We start from the raw sequence: 23,942 nt of genomic DNA on the forward strand, positions 1-23,942 counted from the left end.
ATTACCCTCCAGGAGCAGCAGACGAGAAGGGCAGATTCACAAGGACAGATACAAGCCTTGTAACGAATGGCAGGCGATAACCTGTTGTCCTGAATTACTGTATTTGATGTTGATGTTTCCCTAATTTAAAGTAGGACACAGACATGGTGACAAGTTCTCCTTGCCCTTGCTTAGAGGTACTCTGGAAACTTTTCAGGGCTGGCAAACGAACTTGGCTGAGATAAAAAGGAAACAGCAACTACTCTTGTGGGAAAATTGGCACCTTAAGAGTGACATTAAAACCTTTTTTTTTTTTTTTTTTTTTTTTTTTTAAAGTTTCCAAGCCCAAAGGAGCCAAACAAATACCTGAACTTTAGGATATTTTTGGAAGGACTGTAATAATGATGTAAAAAATAAAACATGTATTTTTGCATCATATAACATGAGTTGTGAGTTTTTTTCTGTTTGTCTGTCTTTCTCTTTAAACCCTTACTCCGTGCAGTAAGTAGGTTGAACAGCACGTTTTTGACACCGTTTGACCCCAGGAAGTTCTTTTCTACGTCACTGATGGAGTTGTGGGGCGTACCAGGAGGAAGTGAGCAGGGGTGGAAGTGGAAGAGCAGCGTGTTGCAAGAGAGAGAGAGAGAGAGAGAGAAAAAAAAAGGTGGAGTGACAAAGGCAGAAAGGGGAAAACTAAGTATATAAAATATTATGCTTATCATTATCATTCTTTGCCAAAACGTGTCAAACACTGTTTTTTTTATTCTTCTTTTATCATACCTCTTTCAGACAGTTACATTTTATGTACCATTAGAATGAGATCCACTGCTGTCAAAATTCAATGTTTTATTGGAGTTTGGATGGAAACCAAACAGAGAAAACATGATGAAGCTGAAAAGGGAAGGGATGGTGTGTACATCTATGTTTTTGTGTAACCAACTTTTTTCAGAATAACGTTTAATATTACATCTTACTCTGTTTGAACTGTCCATAAACCTGAAAGACTATGAGGGGACTTTTGCAAGGTCAGCTTTAAGACGACCTGGGCAATTTCCTTCAACAAATACAGGAAATGGGTGTGAAATAAAGCAGACATGATCCCTCAACTCAGTCTCTTGTTTCATAAAGGCTGCACATCTGACATTTGGCCTTCAAGAAGTGGTCACACTATGAGGCTGAGGTGAAGATTTATAGAGGGAGAGGTAGGACTGAGCGCTGGCTGAATCAGACCTGTAGTGGCCTCTTCTGTGGAAAGGAAATTCCTGTCATTTCACCTCTTTCTCTTACAGCGCTCCACTCATTGTGGGTCACACTTCCTCTGGCCCCGGACACACGCACACACACACACACACACACACACACACACACACACACACACACACACACACACACACACACACACACACACACACACACACACACACACACACACACACACACACACACACACACACAGACGACACCACACCCTGAGTCTCCCATTCCCAAAAAGAATGAGTTCAACTTGATTCACAAAAAAACTACAACAAAAATCGCTTCTCTGTCTATCCTACATTTAATGGGATTCTTCTTTCTTTTAGTTTTTTTTATTATTAAATTGGTGTCAACTTGCATATCCGTCCACATAGAAGTCTTGCTTCTTCTTCAGAGCAGTGAGGGCTGCTTTGATGTAGTGGCAGCTCCGGCATCTGCTTCAGTGTAATGACTAATCCCCCGCTTGCCCTCAACACTGTATGAAGAGTGTTATATAGGATGAAGATTTTTTTCCAAAAGAGACCCCTCCTCTTTATGCGGGCCACACACTAACACGTAACGTACAGCCAAATGATTCACACGTGTTAGTGTAAACTGAAATGATTATGCACAATTCATACGCACACACACCAGAAGGCCCGACGTGACACTGAGGAGAAATTGCCTGAGTTTTCTGTAATTTGGTGTATATGACCTAAATCTTTGTTCTACATTCAGAAATGTTTTCTTTTTAAATATTTTTTTTGAGCATCCTGTTTGAAACGGAACAGTTGGGCTTGAATGTATCAAACGCAAGCAATGTGTTTAAAAATGTGTAATAGTAAAGTCACCTAATCACGAGTTCCCTTCACATACTTGGACCTTCATGACACAGTTTATAAAAATTCCTGGCCTGACAAATTAAAAAAATGTTCTCCACACGCTATGGGGCTGGGAAGTTAATAAAGTCAGCTGCAGGCTGAGGTTTTCAAGCGTTAGCATTAGCTGACCCTTGCTAGCTCCAGCTGATCAAATTCTGCTCGCTTCCGTCAAAAGGATTCACAGTCCTCACCTAGAAGACGCCCATTGTTTTAAAAATGACTTTTTAAAATCAATCCAGTATTTTGAGTGGTGAATCAACGACTGTTATACTAAACTGAATGTGTGACTGGCCAAAATGAAAAGCTTGACAGATGACCCAACAGTGACCGTCACCATCACTGCCCTCTGGAGGTCAAATTAAGTAGCGGGGACGCAGTTTTCAAACTATATTCGGCTTTTCTGTGCTGAAACTTCCTTGTAATGTACATACACCAATACTGATGTGTATATAAAGCTAATATCGGCAGACGTATTGGCCTAGCTGATTTATCTGTCTAATTGCGATGCAAGCAGCTGTCTGTCCTCTGACACAAAAAGCACCAATCAAGCTCTAATTGGATCCTGCTTCCAGGGAGAAACATGCATATTGACATGTAGATCTTGCTGCATGCTTTTGTGTTACCCTGCTGCTGTCATCGTTATATTTGATGAATTCAATTTCTTATATATAATACAACCTCTTACCTTGTCAGTTAGGCTTATTATTATATTTTCACATATACAGCTTTTAAGAGTAATTCTTAAAAATCTGATTCGTAAAGCTGACAATATGCTTTATTCTGTTTCACATGACGAGCTGACCACACATTCTTGACTTGCAGATTCAGTGTCTCAGGAGAATGGAAAGAGGCAAACATGGACTCCAAATGAGGAACACATGCTGAATCTATTTCTAATGTATACAAGTCGTGTCTGCTTACTGACGGGCTCTGTGATGCCCTAACAGGACTGAGCTAATCAGTGTGTCAGCCAGGACTGCAGCGCAAACCCCACTCTAAAACCTCCATCTGTGCATTTATTCTAGGAGAACTCATCAGAGGGCGCTGGGTATTCTGAACGGCCGGTTAGACGAGGACCTAGAGTTCCACATTTTGTTTTTCTGACCAACTTTCTTCCTGATGTTTCGTTCCAAATGGGGACAGACAGAATAAGGCCCACGGGAAAATCAGCTGTGCATGTTCAAATGAGAAATTGCAAATTTGCTAAATCTGTGTGCAATCCTGTTGCTACACAGCCCGTAAAAAGAGCAGGGGTGGAGGATAAAGCACCCGAAATCAAACTTCCAGAGCTTGTGGCACACATGGGATCAGCAGTTTGCATTTCCAGGAAATGTTTGGTGTTGAAAATAGAAACAGGCTGGAGTGAAGAATTTTTTTTTCTTATCTCAGCAGCCTCTCATTGCTTACCTACGTCTCCTTTCATCAACACCCTCTCTGTGAGTGTCTGCCTCTCTGGAGTGCATGCAAACAGGAGTTTACAGGACTGCTATGCTCGTTTGCCGGTTCTTTTAAGTGGCTTTTCGGCTTTAGACATAATTAGCTTTGAATCTGCGTTTTGGAGGCTGGCTTACTCTAGATTTAAACATGTGGACAAATCTCCTCTGGAAGGTTACAAAAAAAAATCTAACTTATTACTGAAGTTCCTGGGCATATGCGGTGAAGTGATTTTCATCAGTTATGCATTCTAATCATGTTTAGTTACAGTTGGAGACCTAAAATATAACTCACAGCACAAGTGTTATTAAAAGGCAAAACTGGTGGATTAAAGTGGATTTTCCAACCAAGTGGGCAAATCATTGCCTTAATCTTCCACAGATTTACATTGAACTCCAACGCACAGATACGATCAAAGCTGTTTTTTTTGGCAGCTATTAAAGATAAAAACCCTGAGTTTGTTCCTGAAAACAGACACACACAAAAAAACATGCTGGATACCAAAGAGACATGTGCATGCAGTTTATACGAAAAGATGAGAAAAATTCTGTGGATGAATAATACAGACACAATATTTAAACTTCAAACCAGCTGGATGAAGATGATTGAAAGCCTTTCGGATATGCCTCTAATGGTAAAAAAGGGCTTCATACATTACATTACAGTCATTTAGCAGACGCTTTTATCCAAAGCGACTTACAATCAGTAGTATATTACATATCATTCACCATTCATGCAACATCCAGTCCACACCGATGGCAAGCCTTCGGGAGCAACTTGGGGTTAAGTGTCTTGCCCAAGGACACATCGACTGCCGAAGCCAGGTATCAAACCACCGACCCTCTGAGTGGAGAACTACCTTGCTCTCCACTACGCCACAGCCGCCCCTCATACAGCGGCGCGGTGACAACAGTGAGGTTGGTGGTGAAGCGTGTGAGCTTACCTTTGAAGAAGACAAACTTGCCCTCGCTGTTCTCGTAGACGGCATCTATCTTGGGCGGAAGGCCTCTCCAGAAAACACTGATGAGCATGGGGTACCCCGGCATGACGGAGTTATCTCTCACCCGCCAAAACCAGTGATCCTGAAAGAGAACGGAGAACACTGTTAGGAAAGAGAAAACAAGCACGATCAAGGTCACATAAAAGTTTATTGATGCCAAACAACAACCTGACCTGGAACAGGGGGAAAAAAAATATTAATTTCTGCATATTGTAACACAGTTGGTGGTAAATTAGAACATCTGATTGCAGTAAACTGAGGCCGCCTCCTTGGTTTCCCGCTCTTACATCAAAGCCCCTCTGGCGATGGCTGACTCACGCTGCTGCTGTGATAGCCCTGGCGGCCTTTAGGATCCACATGTACTTTCTCAGGTTGCCAGGAAAGCCCGTGAGGCCCGCCGCTACTCACGCTACAGACCTTGAAGAACATTCTGGAAAAAACATCAACCAACGGGGGCAAAGTGATAACCAGGAGCTTTTATGAGAAGCCAAGAGTCTCTGATTTCTAATGGGAATGTGGAGGGGGGGGGGATGTGAGCGCAGCCAAGTGGAAGGTGTGTCTTTTTGATGTTGGATGAAACTTGATGACGGAGGGAGCCGTGGGGGAGACCCAGCTGTGAAAGCTATTAGGACGCAGCGAGATGGTCCCACCCTTTGGCAGTGAACGGCCAATTGCCCCCCCCCCCGAAACGGAGCTGAGCGGCTCAGGCCAAAAAAGCCTGAACTCACAGTGAGGGACGCAAAGACAGAGAGAGAGAGAGAGAGAGGGGGAGACAACACATCATCCCGCCCGGCCTCATTCACAGTGAAAGCTAAATAAACAGCCCATTTATCAAACACTCTCCCTCCGCTCCTCTCTTTCTCTCTCTCTGTCTAATCCAATTGTTTCTGTGGGACTCCCCTCGCTCTCTGGACTCTTCCTCCTCTTTCTCTTCATTTCCCCCTTGTCCCTTCATTCTGATTTCCTGCTCTCCTCCTCTCCCTCGCTCGCTCGCTCGCTGTACGCCTACTGCCCCCATAGATTTCAATTGTTCAGCATTTTCTCCCGTACGCGGGCCCGGCCCAGTAATTGAAAACAGATCAAACTGTGAAATCGGACCCATTTGAATCCCTTTGACTTTATAAAAAGAGAAATGTTCTTTCTCCCCCGCTCTGCAAATAAAGCTCAGGCGAGCACGCTTTGCTTGTAGAAGGTTTCAACCGGCACTTTGCAATGACAGGAACATCTAGAATAATCACAAGTTTGGTTTTAGGAGAAGCTGGAAATGTCTGTGTCTCAAATTGTTTGTGTTCTCTGCTTTGAGAGAAAGGGCAGTGCATTCTTTGCCACGCATACTGTCTCATGATAATGTGTGCAGAGCAATAAGGTTGAATTACCATACGCTCTCTATTGGAGTATACATTCTGGACCTGCATTGATCGCTGAGTTTTTGTCAGCAAACTGCAGAGATTGGCCTGTGAGTTCTTGTTCTTGATGCACAACACATCACTTTACTGGTTTACAGACACGTAATAATTTCAAGATCTCTTTCTATCTTGAAAGGCGTTAATATTACATCTAATTACCTGAAATTCTACCAAGCAAATTTTTACTTGTTCCATTTGCAGATTTAAAAAAAACTTTTCTTCATTTTTGAAGTGGCCTTTTTTAGCACTGTTGACAACAAAGAGACACACACATTTTAAATGCACTTTGTATTATACAGTATGGCCTATAGGCTCTTTGACAATGAACGCCATTAATCTACTTCATGTGAGCTTTAGCATGTTTATCCACTGCACACAGATTTTCTGTCAAATGTACTCTCACATGCAGTTAATCTCATCAACTTTGATTTTAGAATTTTTTGTGAAGTAAAATGACCAAACAGTGGCTCTAACAAAGCCTGAACTCCTATTTATAGCTAAGAATTACGCTTCATAACGCCATGAGAGCCTACAGAGAAATGAAAAGGGTTTTCTGCTACTGGCAGAACCTTTAAGAGGGAGGACATAGAACCATAATGACAATTGGATACAATGAAGATGTGTTGAAATGATTCTAAGTGTGTCCTTAATAAAGAAATGAAGAAAAAAAAAACCTCTAACAATGAGGTTAAACCCTAAAGACTGTCATCACAGAGATCCAGGTCAACCCCGGGCGAGCATCTGTGTGTTTGTGCGAATGAAGAGGTGAGAATATGACTGACAGCTGTGTTAGGACAACAGGGTTGCTGATCTCCCACTCGGTTAATGTGACGCAGACTTTTTCTTGGCTTGACTGAAAGCAGAATGGAGGTGTAAATAATTCAGAGGGTTCAAGGATTAGGGTTGAAGCCTGACAGCACAGCATCCATCAAGATGTCTTTCTAAAATCCAACCTTCAATGAGCAAAATAGCTGCAGGAGAGCTGCTGTTTTGTATGTGTGTGTGTTTGCTCATCTGAAAGCTACTTCTGTACATACAGTGGACTGACACAAAACGTCTCCAAACCGCATTACCAGACCTGCAACTGTTGTAAATAATGAAGTACGACCTTCAAATGCAGACACACTGGTTCAACTTTGCAACCTCCAGCTGATTGTCTCCATTACTGTTCATGCTAATATGGCAGCTTCACAGTTTATACATGTGGCAAGATGTAATAATCCAATGAATGTCAACAAAGCAGACAGTTCAATATTTATGCTAAGCTAGGCTAACTTTCTCCTGGTGGTTTAGCGTGCAAGGTAACTAAATTCTCTCTTTGTTTTTTGATTTCTGTGTGTGTTTAAGAATCTTATAACATCTGAAAAAAACAATGGACTTCATACTGTAAATAGCCTATGTCTTAGCTATATTTTACTTTCTATCTTCAACTTCAGAGTCTTAGAAAATGCCATTTGTAGCATTAAAAAGCCATTCACATCTTCTTCTGAGACCACTTAGACATCCCTCTAATGCAGGACTCTCCATCTTTTTCCTCCCAGTTACAGAAAAGAGGAAGATACAGACAAGAGTGGACAGTTCACTGCTCCACTTGGCCACAGTGTTCTCATTAATGGATGTCGGACTCAAAGCTAGTCTCCAACATCAGCGCTCAAGTGGCCAATCCGCAAGGCAACCTCCGACATCCCAGAATCCCCTGCTCTAAATCTGTCCACATTAAGGAAGGACGGGCTCTCACTGACCGGCAAGACCCTTTTTGATTGAGCATAGGACCAGTGGCGAGGAGGAGGGTTTTCTCCATCACAGCTGACTGTAGGCCGGCAGATTTGCATCTACGCAATGTCTCTGCAAGGTGAACCATGTGGCTGAATTAGACACTATTAAAAGAGGAAAAGGTTCCTGAGAAAAGCAGATCTATGAACACATGCATATACATGTTTGAGTGACTCTCTGTCCCCGGTGGGATGCCATATGGTTTGAGGGTTCACAGAAGGTTGAACCTGGAGTGCCCTGCAGCCATAAAAAAGGTAGCTGTGTAATTTCACAGAGGCATTTACTGGTGACACTGGATCTACACGGAGAAACGGACGACCGTGTGAACCCTGAACGACCCTCTGTCACCCTAGTGGAGAGAGAAAAATGATCGGCCGTAAAACTACCACCTTAACAGGCGTGACTCCTAACCCTGCCTTTGTAGATTAACGTGCCTCGAATAAATCAAGCAAGTCTCAGAGTTGATGGGAACAATACGTATTACTCCTACTGTTCAGCTGCAGTAGTTGCAGTTGTTCCTTTCAGGAAATGTTGATCCCCGAGCTTAGAAAGCAAGTCTGATGTTCTCGTTATTCTATTTCTTGACGTAATCAAAGTAATCTTAAAGACAACTACCTTTTGCAAAGCTTGCTTATTCAACTTGTTAAGTGCAACATTATCAGTGAAGTTAAAGGGACACTTAACAGATTTTACGGGGATTTTATTAAAGACTATTGGGTTGCATTATGGGAAGTGTAGTGATCCAGCGTTTTCGAAGCTTGACCCATTCTAATGACTAAAGGTCAGGATATCTCTGCATCAACCAAACACAAATAATTTTTTTTAATAGAATCAGCGTCTTGTTTGTCTGCAAACTTTATAAAAGTTACTAAATTTTTTATTTGCTCCACTACTTATTGTTTTACCTGACACTGATAGAAACAAACTTCTAAGTCCTGCTGTAATATGGAAAACATTGCCCTCATGACTGCATATATTTGCATATGGAACAGTTTTTCTGAGCAGTTCTTGATTATCCACACTACTTTGTGATTCTGAAAGTGGAACATTTAAATATTTTTTATAAAACAATAACCTTTGTCACTGTAGGGCAAAGTGGGATGCCTGCTCTCACCATTGTGGGTTGTCATAAAAGGACTGTGGATGCAGGCGCCTGTCATAGTGCATGTCATTATCATGACTAACTATCTATCTAAGAAAGGGGAAAACTTTTGTTAAAACTTCCTGGCATCCCATATATTTAAAAATCTGATATACTTTTCAATATACTAAGTCAGAAAACAACCTTTTTCGTTTGCCTTGTTTTAAGGTGCCACTATGAATTGTACTAAAATACTGACAATGTGGATCTAAATATTTGGTTCTTGTATTCCAGAAGCCTAAAACAGGTCATAATTTTTGTCAGTGAGACCAAAGAAAAGCACATGATGGATCACTTTCAGTCATAGTAATGAAAAAAAAAAAGAATGAAAGTAGCTTGTGCTTCATAGAAAACCTCAGTGCTCTCAGTGTATTGCGCCAGATAAACTCTGGTAAAGTCTCCTCTCTAAACCCGCCCTACTTCACATTGCTGGACCACCTGTGGACCTCGGGAGCTGTGAGACTGCTGGGATCTCCGCTATAATGACTTGGCATCGACTTGACTTTGCTCTTCCAAAACAATCAAGTGGGGACGGTGAGAATAGCCAAGCTGTTCAAGCCAAAATGGACCTACACCATGAAGAAACCAAGAGCACAATCAATCGCTTAAATCAAAAAAGGAGAGAAGAAATCATCCTTATAAACGGCAGAAACAAGAAGACAAATGAACTGAAACCAGAAGTATGCACGAGCTGTATATCATTCCCTTTCCTGTCAACCATCATTTTAACCTGCCTTTAGTCTAAAACATAAGCCTTGGCATCCTCTAAAGGGAATAAATCAAGCTCTGGAGTAACGCAAACATCCGCAATTAGGATTCCAGATCAACCGTTTTACAGTTGGGCAGCTTCATCTACCAGGAGGCTAGAAGGCATTAACGTGATACCTTAGTCTTCTTGGAAGAAGAATTGGCAAAATACTCACAGAGAACCAAGAAATATTAGGACCAACTGCTCCTCCCGTGAAACTACACTTAACAGAGTGGATCCAAGTCAGACTTGTGAGCCCTTATGGATTTCACATTTGATTCGCTGGCTGATGTGTGGATTATGCAAAAAAGGGCGAGCAAAGCATTTATGAGACATTATATCACTGGTGGTCCTAATGATGTGAACGCAGTGGATTTACAACTGCACTTACATGTGTCCTGTAACAAATCATCCCTCTCTGTCGATCTTTCCCCTCCATTCATCTACACTTTGGAAAAGTGTGAGCTGGTAGTACTTCTGAAGGCCAACAGAGAGAAACATTCATCAAAGCCTTCAAAACGGTGGAGCCAAAAGCCTTATTCACGTCAGTGGTGATGCCCACTTTAGTGTTTTCATTTTTATTATCATATAATTCTAAAATACAACTTAAAATATGGATTAAAGGATAAATGTCTGTTCATTTCCTTTCGACATTGGTTGTTTTTTGAGCTCCACCAGTGCAATACTCCAATAGTCCTTACAGAACATACAGTATACTGCACTACTAAAGATACATACTGCCACACCTCATTGCCCCTGTGCTCATGAGTTAATCATGTACATTTCATTTACAGTATTAATTGGATAGCTGGCTGCAATAAGCAGATGGTTTAAACAAAAGAGGGGGAGCCGTGCTGTTTATGCTGAACAGCAATTTACACGGGTGGCCCCTGTGGATCGGCCTCCAAGGAGACTCATTTGGCACACAAGACTAAGGACTGTGGGAGTTTTCACTATGAACTAAGCTACACTTGTATCTTGTATGAAAATTCATACACAATGTGTCTATGACCTTTTATTAGATGTTGCAAATGTACAAGAGCATAAGTGCAAACAATTGAAACAATAGCAATAACATAGACAAATCCAGGAATCCGAAATTTTTTGTTGTCACATTAAAGTGTGAACCATTTCAAAGCATTTCATTAGTTACGACATATTAAAGTAGAGGGCACTTTAAAAATGCTATTATAAAAGCTACAAAAACTAAAAAAGTTTAGAAAGTTTCAGATTTGTCCTAAAACTGTCACAAATACACAGAAGTAGTGTGAACAGTAGAATCACTTCAGACTTTGCTCTCAGATTAGATAAGGAAACAAAGGAGAAAGGCTCATTTTCCCTGCGATGGGACTGCAAAAAAACAAAGAGATGCCTGTCTGATAAACGATTCCAGCACATCAGGTAAGCAAGCAAACTTGGGGAAATTGCCTGGATTACAAAAAGAAAATAAGACAAAAAATACGAGAAGTGCTGATGCTCTTTGTGTAAGAAAGCCTTGGAAAAAGTATTTGATTTTAGTCAATGAGAACAGGTTAAAGGTAAACAACGTCGAAGCATTTGATTAGTTACGGCCCATTAAAGAAGAGGGACTGACATTTTTTCAAACTACAGGAGTTATTCTTCAAATGTCAAACCCACAGATACACTAGAGGTTTATTTAGAGCCCAACTTGCCTTGTATCCTTCACTTCCTAAACTCAGAAAAAGTTTGGCTGATTGCTGAACGTCCTTTTTGTCTCCCAGGCATCTCTGAGCTCTGCAGAAATCCCATGATCCTCATCACTTCATTAGGCCAGGCTGCTGCCCCAGGAGTAATGAGGGATGACAACAGACTGCAGGCACCATGTGAAAGAGATGGGAGCTGTATTTAGACTATTGTAAAAAGCGGATAGTATTTAAAAAAGAAATACAGATACAGTAGGGGCTTTGAGTCTAATTTTGGTTAAATACCTTCACAGGTAGCAGCTCTGGTTCCAAGCTGGATTTACTTTTTTTGACTTTAAAGAACAGGCTCGGAGAGAGGGGGCAGAGAGGAGAGAAAGGGTTTTTCCCCTAGCTCCACAAGCCTCTTATTTAACCGTTGAATACCATCTATTTATATCCCCAGAAAAATACAGTCACACTCACAAAACATCGGAGGCACTCTTTCTCCTTTCTGTGGAGAACACAGGACATCTTTGTGTTGCCCCAAGGTTTTTCTCTGTTCGTCAGCACATGTTGCCAAGGTCTAGTATTCACAAGCTAAGACCAAGGATAAAGATGCATTAAGGGACATGTGGACCTTTTTCTGTGAAGCAGGAATCAAAACCAAGCTGAGATTGTTGGGAGAAGAAAAATGTCCATTTTGTCTGGAAAAAGCTTATTTTTAGACATAAAAGCTGTCTTGATTATATTTCTAGAAGACATATCCATTGCGTCAACCTTTGTACTAACATGTCGAAAACAAAAAAACCAATATATATTTAATCCATGTGGGCCATTTCCGCATTATGCACACTATGCACATACAGAACATGAAGCAGATTAGCAGAGAAGCTCCCACCCTCAGTTTATTTAGGTAATCCCTGCAGCCCTCTAGCAAGCTCGCTCTTTCCACAGGGTGTTTGAAACCTGCAGGCCATTTCCATTGGTCTGAATCAAAGGATGAGTCCTTCTTTTGTCGCATTTATCACCAGTTATGTTATATGTAACAGCCAGAAACCTCATGCAGCCAAGGTCTCTCTTCAGGCATATATTGTTGGTTTGGGAAATATGAAATTTCCCTTCCAACAAGATCCCAAAAGGTTGTTCGGCTTGTAAAGACTGATTGCTCAGTTTTGGGTAAAACTGCTCCGGGGTTAAAAATGACTCTTCAAAACAAACAAAATGTGGAACTGCCTCGGGTTTGTTTTGATATCACAGACTCCTCACTAACCTTAAAGACGAACATCTCTCTCCTCAATATGGCAAGGGTGTTGTAGCCTCCATCGCAGATGTTGGGTTTAGCGTTGGGGTGGGACGGCCTGTCTCCGGGGGGCAGCCTCGGAGGTCGTGTCTGCCTGTCCGGCTTACGGGGGTCTGATGGAGGATTGGAGCGGGGAGGGGGCGCCGTCGGCAAAGGCTTGGTGGGCTGGGGAAGCTTATCAGGAGGACCTGGAGGAAGACGGAGAAAAATATCTCACTTGTTTTGCTACATAGAACTGCAGCAGGTACAGACCAGACATTTAAAAATCCACCCTGTTATTTGACAAAATGTCTGCGGTCAAGTGGTTTAATGTGGACCACACCTTGTCATTCCCTATAGAACAACAATATACTTTAAACACATGGCAAGGAATACAGATTAATGCATGCGAAAGGTATTACGTTTAAAGTTTCCTTTAGTAACTGTAAACGAAATGTAACAAATCTCTTAAAAGGAATACTTATACATGTTGAGAAATACATTATTTTTCTTTCTTGCTGAGATATATGAGATGATTGATACCACCCTCAAGTCTGTACATTAAATATGAAGCTAAAGCTAGCAGTTGGAAGGACAGAGCCATGCTAGCTGTTTCATCCTGTTCCCAGTCTTTATGCTAAGCTAAGCTAACGAGCTGCTGCCACTAGCTTCATATTCACTTCACAGATAAGAAAGTGTAATAGATATTTTCCTTTCTAACAATTCATTCAAATGAAGCAAGAGAATATTGGGAAAAGCAGAAAACTTAATACCTAACATATTAATTTCGGGCTCTCTTAATTAGGGATGTGCCTTACGACGAATTTCTCGACCTTTAAATGGAAGTTAAAATTAGTCTTAAAAGTAAGAAAAGACTCACAGTTTAATATAGAAGGTAAAACAAGCTGCAGTAGAAGCGGCTTCTCGCCAGAGAAACAGCATATATCTACATGTAATTTAAACGAGTAATTAATGAAATCCCAAGTTTAACTGACTTGCGAGGGTAGCAACGTTTAACTGACTAGTCGACTAGTGGTGCACATCCCTATTCCTAATTAAAGTAGGGTGAGCAGGAAAACTTGTTTATACGTACGAGTTATTAGATATTAAAGTATGTAAACATGCATGAAAATTAGGAGAGAACCACTTTCATTATTGTTGTGCCATTGACAGTCAACCAGCCACCTGAGCTTGCAGGGGAGCCAAATGTTCTAGCCAAGTTCCATTTTTTCCACCTGTAGCTTAAACCACAATGCCAAAGGACAAGGTAAGGTGTGAAGAGGAAATTTGGCTAAAAGGATATGAGACAAAAAGACAAGAACACATTAGAGATGGAGGAGAAGATGGAAAAACAACATGTGCTCATCACTGGGTGGAGTTTAACACTTCCAAGTTCAAGTGAATCAGCTCACCGAAGCATAATATGATATGTTAAGATGAATAAAACAGAAATAAAAAGCATACGGAATACAAATATATCGTTTGAGATAAAAATAAGAGTTCCTCACAAATGGGAGGCCCGGGCGTGCTCAGCGTCATCTCACATTCATGATTTACATGAGAGAGAGAGAGCGGGCGAGTGACATACAGGGGGAAAACAGAACGAGGAGAGATGCAGAGGGAGGCCAAGCAAGTGGGTTGTGTGTATGAATAATCGAGCACATGACGACGAACGAATAACACACTGTGTAACTGCGAAAAACCAGGATATTAGTTGCCATGTGTTGATTGGGGCCAACAGATGCAGGAATAGATGACTGTAATATGAAAGATGCAAATGCAACAAGCAACCCCCCCTCCCCGGTCATGAAAGGTATCAATAAGTGATGGTGGCATGTATAAATAATGGCCTTGAAAGCAACTGTAAACATTCAGGAGTTATGAATGAATGATTTAATGGCTTCACAAATTATTTAAGAGACGGCGAACGGAAAGAGGATAAAAAAAGAAGTGAACGAGCAACTGATCGTTTAACTGAAGGAGTCAATCTATAGCGGGAAATAACACAAAGAAATCAAGACAAACCATCAAACTAGTTGACACACAAGCTAAGAGGGAATGCTGCGCTGCTACCCATCCGCCGGTCCACACAACTGATCAGCGAGTCCACACGAGAGATTCCATTCACTGACTGAGTTAAATCCCCTGAAAAAGATCCCAGATTAGTGGAGCCAAAGCACTCCGCTGTTATTAGGGTTGGGAGATATTTTCTATTTTCATATAGACTAATTGCGGTTACTCAAGATAGCCGATAGACAATCTGATTGCCAAGGGGTCGTGGCGTGGCTAAGGGGTCAGATGAAATAATGGAACCTTTTAAGGTTTTTGCAAGCAATACAGTTAAAGCTTTGTGAATAAACATTTATAAAACAGTGTGAACGTTTTATAAAAAATAAGCCATTTATAGCGATGTCTCCTGTTTTCGAACAAAGGCTCCCTTTTAGAAGTCTGTGCTTGGTGCAAAAATATCACAGTATCGTGTTTCGCTGAACAACTATTATTTTATCTCCCCATAACATCAAAATCCAAATCATATCCAACAATAACTTGGGCTGCTCTGAATAGTTTGAGGCTTCATTCACAATGTTGACATTTTACATCCAGTGATGTTCAGGCTTCTAATTATCCGTAAGAAATGATTATGGGTTTATAAAATAGAATCTGAAGGATAAATGCAACCAGCAGGCTTTTATTTTCAACAATGACCTTAGTGCTAAGGTGAGGAACAGAAAGAGTGCAGCTAGATGTCCAAAAAAGTGTGAGAGTTAATCGATCCTCCACATCAAGCTCAACCTACCCCTGTCAGAACTTTTCTTCCCACAATTCATTGTGTGATCCTGCCTGGCTCCCACTGACTGTCAATCAAAAGTCCTAAATTCAACCTCTCCTTCTTATTTACACTACTATCACTTTAATAAGTCAATCTCTTACTATTCAGCTTCTTCACCTCTGAAATAGTTATCTTTACATCCCTCACTATACCTATATATGTATATAAAATACAATATATAACACTCATTTACACTTTTTTTATTCAACTTTGAAGTCAAGGTCATTTAATTCAACTAAACTGTGCAGCTCTCCCACCATTGTCCATGTTAAGCCTCCACACCACACTGTTGCCACGAGGTAGAAAAGGAGGCCAACGGCTGCTGGAAAAAGAAAAAGAGACTGAGAGAAGAGCTGCCATCACTTGTCCTGCCCTTCAACTCTTGGTACAACAGAGCGGCCAAGGGAGGGGCAGCAGTGGAGAGGAGTTAAACGCGAGTAGAGATGAGGAGAGATTTGATCGCTTGCCCAGGTCTGTCACTCCCAGAGGGATGTGCCCTGACCATGTAAGCAGATGGCAGGTTCTTTGGTGTGTGTCTGTCTGTGTGTGTGTGTGTGTGTGTGTGTGTGTGTGTGTGTGTGTGTGTGTGTGTGTGTGTGTGTGTGTGTTTGTGTGTGTGTGTGTGTGTGTGCATGTGCAGCCATTCATGTGACAGACCGGAGTCATCTCAGCGGAGTGTGACTGGTTTACAGCCCCGACAGCTGTACGGGACAATACTGTCACTTCCCACCGAGTTGTTTTTGAACTTTGATGTCAAACTGAGGTTGAGACGACAACATGTACAACGTAGAAAAAAACTCCTGAATATCTAAATATTGTGGGTTCCTCCACAACAAATCACATAAAAAAAGAGCACGTCACTAGATTGAGGTCTTGGCAACATCCACCCTGATGTACCACTAATTCAACTCTAAGAGTGTAAAAATGAAGATCGCACTGATGCTTACATAAATCTATTACAGTCAAATTCAATTTCACACTTCTGATACACCCGCCCCGGAGCTACATCAGCTTTATGAGTAGACAAAGCACTGCAATCAGCATCTGCCAACTCCAAATGTGTGTCAATGCGAAATGTGTAGGTGCTCCGACGATGAAGCGCTCGCCTACTGTGATTTTAAATTTAGGTCTTAATCTCAGATTTGTGCTTTATCTGGTATTGATTTCAAATTTGGGGAATTGAAATTTGCGTTGTTGCTATCAATTAGAAATTAGAGTGGACTGATAGTTATTCTGTACATCAATATGAAGCTTTGGAGGCCTTACCATAAATCTTCTGGATGCCCAGCAGGTCGTCCATGGGCAGCTTGAAGTTGTCGGTGTCCATGTACTGGTAGAAAGGAGCCATGATGGCCGTGGGGTCGTTGGAGTGTTCGAGGCCGAGTGCGTGGCCGAGCTCGTGGACCGCCACCAAGAACAAATCGTTACCTAGAAACAGAAAGAGAGAGCAGTCTTTGATGAGTGCTGTGCATAACAGTAAATATGTTTTTTAGTATTTAAAATCTCTCACAAGCTGCACCTGTTCTGGTTGGCATTGGCAGTGTGTTTCCTTCAAAATAAAGCCAAGTTTTGAACTGGCTGATTTCAATAAACAGCATTCAAGAGAAAAGCTTAGGGTTAGTTCACAGTTAAACAGTGAAGTAGTCAACGTACAGTCCTCGCAACAATACGTATCCACACATCTGCCCATATGTGTGTGTATGAGCATAGATAATCCACTACTAATGAACCTCATGAGTGGATTATGTAGCGAGCCACAGCCACTGATGGGACATATTACACAGGCCTGTACACATGTACATATTTATACACACACACACACACACACACACACACACACACACACACACACACACACACACACACACACACACACACACACACACACACACACACACACACACACACACACACACACCCCCTCACATAGCACAGTAAACCCTGCACTCTGTAATTAGTCTCCAGCTGTGGTAAGCCGATGACTACGCTGGGTTGACCTTTTGACTCAGAAGCCCTCCGTGGCCGACAGCCAAGCCCCAACCCAATCCCAACTATATTAGGTTTTGGATGATGTCTGGGATAAAAGCCCCCCCCCCCCCCCCCCGGTCCCATTTCAAATTATTTAACTTACGTCACAGGCGACCAAAACAACAACAACAAAAACCACTCCTCCTCTCTGATGTTTTCGCCAACATGTCGAATCCAACCCGTGAAGAAACTCATCAGCATTGCTGAGAAACTCATGGGTATACAATTAGGGTTAGACTGCTATGCCTTGTGTATAATTTATAAAAGGACACTGGCTGTCATTGAGAAGCTATTAATGTGATTCCAAGGAGACATATAATGACCCTCTTCCACTCTTGAAGACTGACTTGGCAAACGTCGATATACTGGGACTAAAACCACACCTTTAAAGACAAAAGACTCCGATAAAATAATGAGCTTTTTCAATTGGACTATGGATTTGGACTCTTTTTTAGGGTCTATTGTCTGATGCTCTCCCCGCTGCCATCTCCCCTCAGTTTTACCTTTCTCTCTCTTTCTTATCACACTAAGAGATTTGACAGGAATGAAAAAGAGCATCACTTATTCACTGCATCTCCTACTAAAGTGAGGCACTTATCTGCTGCAAATCTGTCACATGAATAACTGATTCAGATCACTTCTTACCGAGTACAGTACAATGCTTAGGGACGTACGAACCAGACGACCAAAGAGAAATGGTCATATTGGACCCTCGCGGAGGATATTCGACTGTATAAATGTCAGTGTCTCTTAATAAACTTGATGTAAAGGCCTCTGTTGCACGGGTGTGAAAGGACAGACAGATTGCATTGATATCCAGGGTTTTGATGAAAAGGCTCCACTCCTCAGCCAAATTCTTCCAATTGAAAATATGGCTCGTAAAAGTGCACAATCTACGCAAGTGTGCAATATTGTGTCTGGAGATAAGCGTTTATAGCAAATAAAGAGAGGCACAGAAGAGAAGGGAGATAAAGAGAGGAGAGAAACGGCCCAGTGAATTAGAAATCGCTTGTGGAGGAAACAGGGTCACTTCTCTGCAGCCGAAAACACGTCGCTTTCCTATGATGGCAGTGGGAGCAGGGGAGTTAAGTGCTCGGTGAAGCAGTTATAGACATCAAAATATCATCGTCAAAACTCATTGGGTTCAGAGGCTAATGCAATTATTGTACCCAAATGTGACCGTAGTCTGTGGCAACTGCTGGGTAAATGTATTGATGGTGCAACAAATTGGTAACACATTCAACGACAGAAAGGTTTCCTGTAAGAAATGTGGGCGAGTGGTGCGTGCACTGAAGCTGAATCATTTTCAAATGACTTTTTTTCATACAAAAACTCATTGACACAGGTTAAGTTAGATGTAATTGAAGTGAATGGAGCCTTTAAAACTCTTCTGCATTAGGCTTCAATACCTGGTAGCATAAACGTCATAAACTACACATCAATGTGCAAGATTGAGTATTTTGAGATTTAAATTTAAATTTGTGTTTCTACTGGAGCCAGGTGCTGAGTAATACATACAAACAGACTACACAGGCTTCCATAGACCTTTATGTACTGAACTTATAACTGTACATAGCATCATAGTGAGCTTACGCACAGTTCATCTATGAATAGAGTTCTTGCCCCTGTGTTATACTGTTATTGAATTGAATGCATTAATGCTAAAAAATGATAACTGCAAAAAATGTTATCAAGAAAAATCATAGCCCCCATCTACAAAGAAATACAGATATATGAATTGATGGAGTTTTGGTATCATTAAAACTTTAGAAGACAAATATTTCTGAAGAAAGCATGTTTTTAAAGAAATAACTCTGCAAATGAGCACATTTTGTACAAAAAAGCATGAAACTGTAAAGAATGATAATGCTTATAACAATTATAAGATATATATATATATATATATTATATCATTATTAAAGTTTGTTAATTTAAAGACAAATGGAGTACAAGCACAGGAGAGTTGTGCCAGTGCAAGTCTGATACAGCAGATGCTCTGGTCACATCGGCTTTACCAGTGTAGGGAAGAAATGTCTGTCTTTTTTCATCTCCGTCTTGTTCTATCCCTCAATCTTGAGTCAGCCTTTCTTCCTCCTGGGGACATCTGAGGTCACGGTCGTCACTTTGTTTTGGTTGCTTATGTAAGTCACGCTGTGGTAGACGGGGACATCCTGTTGCCCTCGGGGCCACAAACAAAGCCGAGGAGGTTCTGTACTGCCTGGCTAATTATCAGCTGGACGGTATATACAGAGCCTACGCAGGGGATGGGAGAGAGAGGAGAGAGACGGGAGAGAGGGGGTGACGCAGACAGCGAATGATGAGAGAGACAAAGAGGTAATGCGAGTGGGATAGTGTACAAGAGGAGAAAAAGTTGCGTTGAGTGGGAGACAAAGAGTAGATAAATATAGAGATTAAAAGGGTGAGGTAAACTGAGGAGAAAGGGTGTTTGGATTGATAACTGGAGGAGGAAAAGTGGGAGAGAAAAAAAACAGGATGATAAATAGAAGGGGAAAAACTGAGGCTAGGAAAACGATAAGGCTCCGGACTATTTGTTATGTTGCGATATGTCCTAATGTTCCTGCTATCACAAAAGACGGTGATGATGAATTATAGGACTGTGAACTTCGACCTCGGCATTTGTAACATCAGCCTTCTGTCAGCGGCCATATCTCAGCCCCCCCCCCAAAAAATTAACGCTGGAAATAGAGCGAGCAGCCTTCAACAGCAGGATACAGTTGTAGAAGACAATAGCAGGAGATGAAATACATGACAAAGCTGTGCAGGGCTGGTGTGATGACCCACTGAGGGCAAATGTGTATTTTTGTTTGTGGGGGAAAAAAATTTATCATACTGTGATTCATCATTCTCATCCGTGCCCTTCACTGGTTTGGGCAAGAATTTAGCATAAAAAGAACGCATCCAAAGCAACTATTTTAAATCATGAAAGCTACATTTGATGTAAAATTGCAGTGTTCTTTCACATTAAGTGGGCAGTGACCATAGTGGCAGCCCGCGGCAGCAGCTCTCGCCGACTCTCTCCTCAGGCTAGGTCAAGGTTGTTGCTAATGAGATAGTGTAGCCAAGAAAAAAAGAAAAAAAGACAGCAAAATAAAGAAGGGAAGATGAAGTTGAAGAGGTGGAGAAGGAGAGTCACTGGAGATTTACGATCAGACGTACCTCTCTCCGTGTCTTTCCCCTACAGGGTTGCAGTAAAGTAAACAGGGGGTTGTGATTAGAAACCGCGAACCTCTACCTGCTCTTTCTCCATAATTTACCGGCTCCCTGCACATGGCACTGCTGCTGCAGCCCATCTGCTGGCCGGGGGGCACGTGTGACATGGGGATACAGATATAAACACACAGAGACAAACACACACTGGCCCACAATTCAGATATGTGGCCCTGGACACCGCTGCTCAATTGCAATAATAGCTCAGGTTGTCAGCGTAGGCCTCTGGGGGCCCGTAACCCTCCATGCTTCTTACTGTTTAACTAAGCGGCTGTGGTTTCGCTCAATATCTGACGTCAGCTACAAGAATGGGTGACCGTTAGGCAGTCCGCTTGTTGGATTCTCTCTTCTTCAAACCCTTCCCTCAGCTTTCGGACTGCCACGCTGACACCATGTCAACATCTTCAACTAGCAAACGCCCGCAAACAAAGCTAATGACCTCTAATTGTGCAGACCAGAATGCCAAGCAAGAGTCTAACCGTTTCTAACTCCTCCACCCTTTCTTTGGAAAACAAAGCTGCGACTGTTATCTCACTGTTGTTGTATTGCCGTCCAAGTCTAAGCAAGCATAAGCACACTCTTTGTCCCCGAGGACCTCAAATGTTTCCCCATTGTTCAGCTCCCACAACTCCCCTGGGTGGCTGACGCTGCACTTTCAGTAATGGTCTTGGAAAAACTTGCACTGCAAAGGTAAAGTAAATGCAAAAAGGGGTTAATTGAAACCTTTTTTGGGCAGTAGGGCAGTGGTTACAAACCATTTTTTACTTGTGTCCCCCCAAAGACCTGTGAGACGAATTCAACACCACCATCTTGTTCAGAATGTGTTTACTGGATTTAACTGGATGGCATTAAACACTATTAATTATATAACTTTTTCTTTACAATTAAACTGTCATTGTTAAGTCAGTTAGATCAAGTTTGCGTTTCTTCTATTGCCACTTGGAGTGGCAGAAGCAGGAAGTTTCATCCATTCATCCATTGTTTTTAGCTAACTGCTAGCTAGTTATCATGCCCTGACTAGTGTTGTACCTCTGGTTGGAAATCACTGATGTAGGTTAAAATATCTCAGTAGCCGCCGTGCTGCACACATGTCATGAATCTGTGTTGTACAGAGAGGAAACAACCATTATCAACATTGACTTATTAAAAAACGCTGAAATGCGAGGTTAGCTTGTGACACTGCTGTTAGCTATTCTACTGGCCCTGACACTGACTGAGGGTTCAACGGTGGAGTGCAGGAAAAAGGAAGGAAATCAGCTGTTATCCACTAGCGGAGGTAAAGCTCACAATGCTGTGACACTGGATGTTGTTTCTCTGAGCCGGTACGCCATCAGACAGTCAGAACGACCTTCACTCCGAAGGAAGCTGAAGATATGTGAAATGGGAGGGAGAAGCTAAACCCAGAGAGGCAGCATTGAGAGCATTGGCTGTTCAGGAGTGCCGTGCAGTAGTGACAAGCTGCCAGTGAATCTCAGCCCAAGTGGAGCAGTCAGTGCCTGGCTCAGAGGGCCCTGGGCACACTGAGCTCTGCTGGCTGTCACAACAGAGCTGTGTGCCTGACTTGACAGAGTGACCATTGTGAAGAGAGCAGCCAAAGTACAATGGCTGAGTTCTGCTCGCTTCACATTCACACTCTCTCTGCTTCCAACATACAATCACAGGACAAAACACAGTGGGCCATTTGATTCATTTCACCAAATCAACTTACAAACAGGACCACAAATGTAAACACCAACGTTTTCACATGTGAAATTCCAGGAATTCATTTGGAGTTAGGTTTGCTGCGACAATTTGTGATTAAAACGTTGTTGGTAGACAATGTATTTGCAACGAATAAGAAGGTGGGATTAGATGTGGCACCTTACCACCAATATTCAGTCAGCTATGACATGTCCTCAGCTGGGGCTGAGAAATATATCTCTATCATATTGAAAAATCAGACTAGATATTGTAATGTGCCATAGGTGTTGTCTTTTCCTGGTTTGAAAGGTTGCATTACAGTGAAGTGATGTCATTTTCTAAACTTACAATACTGTTCTGGCAGTTATATTATTTACATTTACCAACTCAGTCATTACATCCACTTTACTGATGACTATCAAAAATCTCATTGTGTTAATATTTTTAAAAAACACTTGTGTACCCTACAATATCATTGCAATATCGATATAGAGGTATTAGTTTTGAACTATAGTGATATTTGATATGCTCCATATCTCCCACCCCTACTCTGAAGCGTGAGAGTCCAGTTTCCACTCCAAATGGAAATGGAAAGCATCATCTAATGTGGTAAAAAATAAAAGTGTGATTAATTTGTAAAGTTGCCTCACTTCATACCAAAGGTATCTCATTGTTTGACTTCTTTTTGGAATATGTTTGAAACAATACTTGATAAGTGATGACCAGTGGAGACTTTGATGAACTCCCTGCTAGCTAGTTAACCCCAGTGCTAATCAACATCCTAACCCTGGCAGTGTTAATGTCAGAACCATGCACTATCCATTCAGTAACCCTATCCTACAGGGAAAAGTCTGCAGCTCCTTGCTCCCCTCCCTCCCCTCTCCTCCCCTCTCTTCACTATTTGCCTGCCCTCTCTCTCTCTCTCTCTCTCTCTCTCTCTCTCTCTCTCTCCCTGTTCTATCGGCTATTGACATTGGTTGAGCAACACTTGTGCTGTTGAATCTATTTCACTTAATTCTCACAAGCTTGTCAGAGAACAAAGCCCTGGCTGATGGGAGCAACATATGTAAACTTCAGTAATTATTTATTTACAGAGACAGCTAGAGACTCAAATCCGTGTGTGGAACGTTGCCAGGGATCCAAATATTGGCTGTTTCTGTGGACTCGAGGAAAATAAACTAGCAGAAAAAGCGGGGGAGAAAATGTTGCCAAGGAAAGGACATCTTTTATTCTTGTCATGTTTATCTCTGTGCAGCACCTGTGAGCAAGACGGCGATGTGTGTACACTTTCATTGTGATCATTAATCATTAATAATGCATTCGCAAGCAACGGTTTCGCAAACACTTCTGCAGCTGTGTCTATGGACAAAGCAAACAGCAATGTTACTTCACCACAAAAATGCTGGAGAAAACTTTCTAAACTCAGCGTGTACGAGGAAACTGGTCAAAGTGGTAATGGTGAAATAAAGTAATGATCTGATAAACGTCTTCGACAGTGCTCCTCTTTTAACGCGGTCTAGGTAATTATACATGGTAGTGTCGACTTGCATTTCAACTCCTTTCATCTCTTACTCTTCTTCTGATGATTCAAATACTTCCATTGGTTATTCATCAATGGACAGTTTAAGTGCATTTGTCTCTTTGTCTGTTTGACCTACA

At 41.8% G+C, this 23,942-nt stretch overlaps 1 protein-coding gene across 2 annotated transcripts in view; it reads right to left on the minus strand.

Annotated features, from left to right (window-relative positions):
- The window catches only part of LOC129110784 (matrix metalloproteinase-16-like), a 64,875-nt gene that overhangs the window by 7,489 nt on the left and 33,444 nt on the right, over nt 1-23,942 (minus strand). For both annotated transcript variants that reach the window (XM_054622994.1, XM_054622993.1), the window contains 3 exons: nt 16,614-16,775; nt 12,509-12,726; nt 4,471-4,609 (listed from right to left, as the gene is read on the minus strand). In XM_054622994.1, coding sequence (XP_054478969.1) covers nt 4,471-4,609; nt 12,509-12,726; nt 16,614-16,775 — 519 coding nt within the window. The remainder of the gene's footprint in view (nt 1-4,470; nt 4,610-12,508; nt 12,727-16,613; nt 16,776-23,942) is intronic.

Source organism: Anoplopoma fimbria, chromosome 21 (assembly GCF_027596085.1).
Source record: "Anoplopoma fimbria isolate UVic2021 breed Golden Eagle Sablefish chromosome 21, Afim_UVic_2022, whole genome shotgun sequence".
In the NCBI taxonomy this organism is placed as follows: Eukaryota; Metazoa; Chordata; class Actinopteri; order Perciformes; family Anoplopomatidae; genus Anoplopoma; species Anoplopoma fimbria.